This window comes from Myotis yumanensis, unplaced genomic scaffold, assembly GCF_028538775.1.
Source record: "Myotis yumanensis isolate MYYU_CA2020_CCGP unplaced genomic scaffold, mMyoYum1.0.hap1 SCAF_12, whole genome shotgun sequence".
In the NCBI taxonomy this organism is placed as follows: Eukaryota; Metazoa; Chordata; class Mammalia; order Chiroptera; family Vespertilionidae; genus Myotis; species Myotis yumanensis.
In genome coordinates, this window is record NW_027223763.1 from 5,897,118 (window position 1) to 5,905,534 (window position 8,417).

The following is an 8,417-nucleotide window of genomic DNA, read 5'->3' on the forward strand; positions in this document are numbered from 1 at the left end:
TTGGCCACGCCTCCAGATTCCAAGGGCGGTTTGAGCCAGAAAAAGGGCAACAAACTTTTATTAGCGGGGGAGGCTGAGACGACAGCGAGGCGGGACGACAGCGGGGGCAGAACGAAGCTCCCTTCTCTGATCCGGAGGCCAAGCAAGGGCTCTGCGAGGCCCACCATGCCCCCAGCCGGACGCGGTGACGCCGGCCCGCGGGAGGGGCCGGGGCGCCCCGGAGCGGCCACTGCCCCGCCACTTCCGCCCCTCAGGAGCGTGGCGACCCCGTGGCCCGCCCTGGATTGGACGCTGGCGGCAGGTGGCGACCACAATTGGCCGAGGGGTGGTGACGTCAGGGGCGGGGCTGTTTCGGGGTGGGAAGCGCGCCGCCCGCCGCGGGGCCTCTGCGGGGCGGGGCTGCTGCCGAGTCGGACCATGAGCGGGTGCGTTTTGGAACCCCGGCCCCCGGGGAAGCGGTGGCTGGTGAGTGGAGTTAGGGGGGCGACGTAGGGGCTCCCGGGACCGAGCTCCAGTTTTGCCGCTGTCTCCCCGACAAAGTCCCCGGATTCTTTGCCTCAGTTGTTTTAAATCTAGAAATGGGTCCGATACTCCGACGGGCTCCAAACTCCCAGGAACTCCGCCCGGCGCCTCGCGCCCTGCCGGTCCGGCCCGCCCAGCCTTCTGGAGGCTCCGGGGTCTCCGGGCCCCCCGTTCGCGCCCGTCCCCACTCCGCTCCTGCTTGGCGTTACCCTCCTGCTTCGGGTTCCAGGGGGCATTGTGAGATGGAGGGTGTCGGGAGCTGTCGGCCTCAGTGTCCCTGGTGCCGCCCGCAGGTGGCCGGCCTGGGGAACCCCAGGCTGCCCGGCACGCGGCACAGCGTGGGGCTGGCGGTGCTGGGGCAGCTGGCGCGGCGGCTGGGCGTGACGGAGAGCTGGGCCCGCGACCGCCGCTGCGCCGCCGACCTCGCCCTGGCCGCGCTCGGGGATGCCCAGCTGGTCCTGCTTCGGCCGCGGCGGCTCATGAATGCCAACGGGCGCAGCGTGGCCCGGGCCGGTGAGTAGAGGGCACCGAGGGAGCCGGCCTGGAGGGCGGAGGGGCCAGAGGGGACTCGGAGCTGCGGCCACGGTTCCCCTCCGAGTTCCAGTTGCCGCCTGGCCTCGGGGACTGTGGGAGCCTCCGTTTCTTTAAACTGTGGCCTCTCACGGGAGGTGGGAGGTGGGAAACGCCCCCGGGCAGATCAGCGGTAACGGGGCCACCGTTTCCCTGTGCCAAGCGGAGCTGTTGGGCCTGACTGCCGAGGAGGTCTACCTGGTGCACGACGACCTGGACAAGCCCCTGGGGAAGCTGGCTCTGAAGCTGGGCGGAAGCGCCAGGTGAGGCCCCGAGCCTGAGCCCGTAGGGATGGGACAGGAAGTTGGCCTCCCATTTGGAGTGGGGTGGGGGTGCTGACCCCAGCTGAGCTGGGAGCGGGAAGGGGGCTGACCCAGGGAAGCACTGACTGACTGCCCCTCTCCTATCCCTCGAAGGGGTCATAATGGAGTTCGTTCCTGCATTTGCTGCCTCAACTCCAACGTGAGTGCGCCCCCTTGGTCCTGCTCTGGGTCGGGTGGTTCGGCATGGGGCCCATCACTCCTCACCAAAGCTGTCCGGGCCCCTCCGCTCCTCCACAGGCAATGCCACGGCTGCGAGTGGGCATCGGGCGCCCGACGCACCCGGACGCCGTGCAGGCACACGTGCTGGGCTGCTTCTCCCAATCGGAGCAGGAACTGCTGCTTCCAGTGCTGGAGCAGGCCACAGACCTGCTCCTGGACCACATCCGTGAGCGGAGCCAGGGGCCCTTGTCAGGCACCTGACACCAGTGGCCACAGCGGCCTGCTCACCTGCCATGCCCAGATACCCAGCCACGTCCACAGAGGTGCCACGCCAACCTGTGGTAGCCACTTTTTATAGAACTGTTCTCTGGACTACTCCAGGCTCCTGGGATTAAAAGGGACTGTGGCTGGATTGGTCCATTTTGGGGATGAGGGTTGGTCGTCTCTCTGTGTCTTACTTGGAAAACAGGGAAACTTCAGGAAGACTAAACTTTTTTATCTTTTTTGAAGACTCCAAGGTTTGGATCTGTAAGATTAAAGATGCCTGCTTGGAAGCTGAAGCTTCCTCCGGGGGTTCCTACCCTCCTCCTGCCTGTGGAGGAGGGACCCAGCAAGCCCCCCTCCCAGGGGCTGTGTGGGCATGCCTTAGGCCACTGAGACCTTGTCACACCTTTCTTCAGCCCATTTCACAGATGGGGAAATGGAGGCTTAGAGAAGTCTGGCCACATCCCCAAGGCCACACAGCTGCAGTGTGACTGAGCCATGATCGCACCCAGGGCTGGCTGTCATCGAGGTCCCAGGCACTCTCACCTCAGTGCTGCTGAGTGCCTGGAATGATCTCATACGAGTGAAGTGTGAGAGCAGCCTGAGGTCCTCAGGGTTGGGTGAGAGGTGGACCTGTCGAGGCACCAGGCCCAGATCTGCCAGCTGGGAGGTCGGGAGGTCGGACAGCCGTTGGAACATTGACCCAGTCTTGGGTGGCGAGATGCTGGACTGGCTGCAGGGAGCGGGGTGGTGTCATCACCTCCATTTCAGAGATGAGGAGGCTGAGGTTCAGAAAGGCTTTAGGGAGCCCAAATTCTGGCCCAGGGTCTCTGAGACAGCCCTTGGCAAGTCCTATAGCTGCTGCTTCTGAGGTCACACAAGGTCACTCACCTGTCCGGGTGGCCATGATGTTGGTGGGGACCCACAATCATCGGGGGGCTTAGGACCACGGCCGAGCTGAGCATGGCCAGCAGCTGCCTCAGGATCTCCTTGCAATGCAGCTGGAACACTATCTCATAGTTGCCGTCCTCTTCCTCTGGTTGCAGGTTCTGGTAGGAGTTGGGGTGGGCCCATGGGGACCAGGCCCATAGTGGCCCAACACCCACCTCTGGGAAACTCCAACCCCAGTGCCTGTTTTAAAAAGTGTTCCCTGGCTGTGGTGGGATACCCATTCTCCAAATGGGAAGACTGAGACCCAAGGCCTTCCAGGGCCTCAGAGAAGGACTCCATCCAGTTTCTTCACGACCTTGAGGGGATCTTTGAATTGCAGACTCAGAAAAGGGCAGACTTGCCAGGAGTCTCTCAGGGAAAAGTTGGGGCGCCTGGCCCTGGCTTGGCTTTCTCCGAGGGCCCAGTTACCTCTGGGCCGACCCCCCCCCTCACTTTCACCCACTTGTTGGTCACCTGCAGAATGTTCTGTAGGAAGTTGGTGGTGTGGGCCAGGGTCGTCTCCAGGCTTGCCCGCACCTTCTGCTCTTTGGCCAGCTCTTGCCGCAGCCGCTTCGCCTCAGTGTGCTGATGCTCCAGCTGCTGGTTCAGCTGGACTTTCTGGCTCCTGGCCGTGGGACCTGATGAGTCAGCCACCTCCCTACTCCAGGGTGTTGGGCCCTACCATTGCTCGTTAGCCCACAGGGTCCCTCATCCAGCCCCGGGCCTCAGGCTGTTTGACAGGAAGCCTCGAGGCCCTTCTAGAGAGAGGAAGTCACTGGCCTGCGTCACGTGGCCATAAGGAGCTGGGCTCCTGCCTACTCCCACCGTCCGCGTCCGCCCACCGCGGGCCCCACCTCAGTGCCTCCTTCTCCTTCTGCAGCTGCAGGACTTTCTGCTCCAGTTCGCTCCGCAGGAAGCGCAGCTGATCAGCCTGCACTCTGCCCTCCTGCTGCTTGTGGCACTTCTCAGTCAGCATGAGGATGATCTGTGGGTGCGAGCAGGTGGCCATGCCTCAGACGCACTGTGGGTCCTTAGCCAGCCCCATACCCCCAGCTCTAGACTCAGCCAGGGCTCACCCCATTGCACAGAGAGGTCACATCCCTGAAGAGCAGCTGAGCAGAGCCCCCAGCTCTCCGGGAGTGGGTTCCACTTCAACAAGTTATAGGAGCTTTAAATCAAATCAAGAAAAATGAGCTGCCCTAGCCGGTTTGGCTCAGTGGATAGAGCATCGGCCTGCGGACTGAAGGGTCCCTGGTTCGATTCCGGTTAAGGGCACATGCCCGAGTTGCGGCTCGATCCCCAGTAGGGGGCGTGCAGGAGGCAGCCAATCAATGATTCTCATCATTGATGTTTCTCTCTCTCTTCCTCTCCCTTCCTCTCTGAAATCAATAAAAATATATTTAAGAAGAAAAAAAATGAGCTGGGGCCAGCACCCTAGAGCCCCCACAAGTAGGGCTGGTCCCCTCACAGCTGGCTCCCTCCAGACTTGGCTCCAGGCCAGGTACACCCCTGCCAAGTGGGTGTTTGCCCTCAGGGCAGGGCCCCTAGGATTCCCTCCAGCTTTAGGTGCCAAACACCCTGTGATGAGGGCCTGGCAGGCACACCTTTTGGTGGCTTCTGTTGTGCTTGGCCATGGCCTGCTTGGCGTTCTGCAGTAGCTCCAGCTCTTTGCACAGCTTGTCTTGGTTGCTCTTGAGCTGGTCATTCTCCCGCAGCAGCTGCACGCCATGCTGGGAGACCCTGGACAGCTGCAGGGTCACAGTGTTGTTCTCCAGGATGGCCTGCTTCGTTGTGTCCCACATCTGGCTAGTGGCCATCTTGTGGAAGTCAGTGGCCACCTGGTTCACACGCTGAATGATTTCCTTCTTCACTCTACTCGGGATGGGTGGGAATGAAGGGGGTCAGGCAGAGTGGGCACAGACCTCAGGCACCCCTCCCTATGTGGAGGTGCCCAGAGTGCCTAGGGCCACCTCTCTGCTCGTCCCTCCAGGAGGGGTGGGCCGTGGGCAGGAGGCTTCTCACTGTAGACCTTTGTACCTTTAAAAAAAAAAAAATATATATATATATATATATATATATATATATATATATATTTTTTTTTTTTTTATTGATTTCAGAGAAGAAGGGAGAGGGAGAGAGAGAAACATCAATGAGGAGAGAGAATCACTGATCGGATGCCTCCTGCACACCCCCTACTGGGAATTGAGCCCACAACCCAGGCATGTGCCTTTGACCGGAATCGAACCTGGGACCCTTCAGTCCACAGGCCGATGCTCTATCCACTGAGCCAACCTGCTATGGCACCCTTTGTACCTTGAATTATGAACCAAATCAGTGGATTAGCTATGAAATAAATAATGACTTAAGTCACAAAACGTAGCAAAAGGAAGTTCAGGGATTCTCCGATGCCAGTGTGAGGACGAGCTGGGGAGCTTGGTTACTTTCTCACACTCTCCATAACCCTGCCGGGATCCCGGGGAGCTCAGGATGGGGAGTCAATGAGCTAGCACAGGCTCCCCAATCAGAATTCTGTGAGGCAAACAGAGGTCTGAGGACTGGGCTGCGCCTGCCCCCCACCCCATGAAGGCTCCCGCACCCGGCCTGCCCACCTGTCCCTGTCCAGCACCGACTTCTTCTCCAGGTTGTACATGTAGTCCTTGTATTCATACTCCTGCTTCTGCAGCTGGTCCTCCAGCAATGTGAACTTCTCCGAAAGCTCCTCTTTCTGCTGCCGGAACTCCTCCAGGGCTGCCAGCTTCCCCCCTGCCCCATCCCCAGGCACAGGCCTGGTGAGGGGCCGCCTGGGAGGGCAGGTCCCAGGGGCAGCAAGGGCCTGGAGCGATGCCCCTCCCTCCCCACTTACTCTTGCCTGCCTTATGGTTCCTGATCCAGGAGGGCCAGACCCCTACCCCTACACCTAGTCCTGCCCACCTTTATTGCTTTAGTCTGGAAAGCTCTCTCTTCCCCTCCACTAATCTTATCAAGACTCGTTCAGGTTTCACCTCTGAGAAGCTGTCCTTGACACTCTCCTCCACTCCTGTCTCATGAAGGCAATGGTGACAACCACCACTCATTTGAACACCTTCTCTGGGCCAGGCATTCATGCTGTCATTAAGCCTCAAAACAACCCTTGGCACCTGGGTGACCTTGGCCAAGACACTTAACCTTCTTAAGGTGCTCCCTTACCTACAAATGGGGAGACAGTACTTCCTGCCTCACAGGATTGCTGGGACATTAACTATGGAAGATAATGAATGTGTGGGAAGCAGCACATCGCTGTCGTTATTCAAGGTAGACATATCCCCATTTCCCAGGTGGGAAAGCAGGGTCAGAGAGAAGTGCTTGCCCGAGGCCATAGAGATAGCGGTAGAGCTAGGACTTGAGCCCACAGAGCCAGAGTCTGGGATTCCCTGTCTCCATGGCAGGTGCACCCAGGCCCCCTCACCAATGATGATGTTCTCCGTGGTGAGCTGGTCCTTGGTCTCCTGGAACTCATGGCGCACCTGGGCTAACTGGGCTTCAAAGGCGTCCTTCTCCATCTCCTTGGCCAGCTGCAGGCTTTGGAGCTGCTCATTGAGGTCGGCGATCTCATCCACCCGCTGGTTGAGCGTCCTCTTGAGGAAGGCCACAATCTCCTTCTTATTGCTGGCCAGCTGCTCATACTCCTGGCGGAATAGCTTCTCCTGCACGGCCAGCTCATCCCACTTGTGCTGGTACCTGAGGCGAGGGCAGGGCAGGCCTCTGCAACTGGGCCAACCTCCTCAAGACCCTCTCACAGAGGGGCATTTGCGGTTCCTCATGGTCAGAATCCAGCCTCATCTCCCCCTGACCTGCACTCATGACCATAGCCAGTGTCTGCTCAGTGCATTACCTTCATCACATCATTAGCATGTAAGTTCCCTGAGGGCAGAGCCTTTCTCTCTTGTGTTCACTGCTGTGTCCCCAACACCTAGGACTGTGCCTGGTACATAGCAGGTACTCTGTGTATTTGCTGAATTCTCACAACAGCCCATAAGGAAGTGGATACTATGATGATTATACCCATTTGACAGATGAGAAAACGGAGGCTCAGAGGGATAAAGCAACTCCTAGTAAGTGGCAAAACCAGAACTTGAACTCAAGTCAATTTGACCTCAAAGTCAAGGCTCAACTACAACACTTAACTGCCCAAGTCGACCAACTCTGTGCCCTCCCTAGCCTTTGCACCTGCTATCTTCCTTACTTTCATCCACTGAGTTAGCTACCTCCTCAGTGGAGCCTTCTTGGCTCTGAGCCATATTTGTGACCCTCTCTGGGGTGCCCTTTAGTAGGTTAGTCCTTGTCTCACTGGGCAGTCAAGACCTGACGTGTCTGTTTTCTCCACCTGGCCAACCTCTGACCTCCTTCACCGTGATATTCTTGGGGCCTGGCAGAGGAGCTTAGCAAATAGTAAGCACCCAATACTGTCTCCCAAACGCATTTTCCCCAAATACATTCAATCCAGTGTCTCAGCTTGAAGGAAGCTCGTGAATTTTTAACAGTGTCCTATGATTGATCTATTGGTTTCCTAGGGAATAATTGGTGAAGTTATTTGGAAAGATGTTTTAATTCATAATTAACCCAACCAACATCTTTTGAACGGCTACTGCATACAGGGCCCTGCAGGGTGCAGAACCGAATGACCTGCTTCATGGAGCAAGGAAGCAGCCTGGTGGAGGGAAGTCAGGGGGCCAGAGCTCCCATTCTGCCCTCTCTTCCTCCTGAGGTGACTTCCCCTCCCTGAGCCTCAGACCTTCTGTCTGTGCAATAGGGATGCCATGAAGACCTCTCTCCTGGCTCTGTCTCAGGGACACAGTGAGCACAGCACAGGACCCACCTGGCACACAAGAAGTCAACATTAGCTGTATCTGCAACATGTGGGGTTCTTGCTCATCACCAAAGGGTCTTTTAAGGGTGACCCTGAGACTGAGCCAGTGCATCCTAACTGGGAGGAAACTTGGTTTGAAAATAAGAAAAATGGCCAGGTGAACATGTCTTGGAAGAGTTAGACACACACACACACACACACACACACACACACACACACACGCTACCATCCCCAGCTGAGCCTGCACAGTGGCCAGCTCTGGGCAGAGCTTCTGACCCAGCAGGACCAGCCTCTAGGCACCCACCCACCGGGCCAGCCTGTCCTCCAGGTCTCGGATCTGAATGTGGTAGAACTCCCGTAACTCCTGGGCCAAAACCATATCCATGGCCATGTTGGGCTCCTTCTTGGCACTTTTCTTCTTGGCCTCGAGCTCCTTGGCCCCCTTCTTTGCCTTCTTTTTGGGAGCCATGGCTGGTAGCCACCGCTACCTCAGGACTCCTTTAAAAGACCAGGTGGTTGCTAAGGAAGTTGGTCTCATACATAGCAACAAACTGAAGGAATGAAACAAGGCTTAAAGGGGCCCTGTCCTATTTTGGGCAAGGCGGGCACTGGCGAATGGTCTCCACCTCCAAGGCTGACAGCACCTCCGTAGAGTCTCTAGGTTGGGGTTTCCTAGGCCCTGGTGTCTCCAGACCAGGATGCCAGGCCCTCAGGGCACTCTTGGGCTCTGGGGAGACCCCTTCTCCCCCAGGTGGCAATAAGTGATGTAGAAATATTACAGTGGTTCTGAGCCCTCGAAGTCA

The 8,417-nt window shown here is 57.9% G+C and overlaps 2 protein-coding genes across 2 annotated transcripts; one reads left to right on the forward strand and one right to left on the reverse strand.

Annotated features, from left to right (window-relative positions):
• Positions 1–367: 367 nt before the first annotated feature.
• PTRH1 (peptidyl-tRNA hydrolase 1 homolog) lies at positions 368–2,008 on the forward strand. The gene is made up of 5 exons (XM_070430617.1): positions 368–465; positions 816–1,035; positions 1,256–1,355; positions 1,509–1,554; positions 1,653–2,008. The coding sequence occupies exons 1-5, from the start codon at positions 418–420 to the stop codon at positions 1,833–1,835; spliced, it is 597 nt and encodes a 198-aa protein (XP_070286718.1). The 5' UTR covers positions 368–417; the 3' UTR covers positions 1,836–2,008.
• CFAP157 (cilia and flagella associated protein 157) lies at positions 1,912–8,111 on the reverse strand. The gene is made up of 9 exons (XM_070430615.1): positions 7,923–8,111; positions 6,214–6,485; positions 5,378–5,531; positions 4,373–4,640; positions 3,623–3,753; positions 3,243–3,393; positions 2,730–2,887; positions 2,385–2,571; positions 1,912–2,100 (listed from the first exon to the last, which is right to left on the reverse strand). The coding sequence occupies exons 1-9, from the start codon at positions 8,081–8,083 to the stop codon at positions 2,029–2,031; spliced, it is 1,554 nt and encodes a 517-aa protein (XP_070286716.1). The 5' UTR covers positions 8,084–8,111; the 3' UTR covers positions 1,912–2,028.
• Positions 8,112–8,417: the final 306 nt, after the last annotated feature.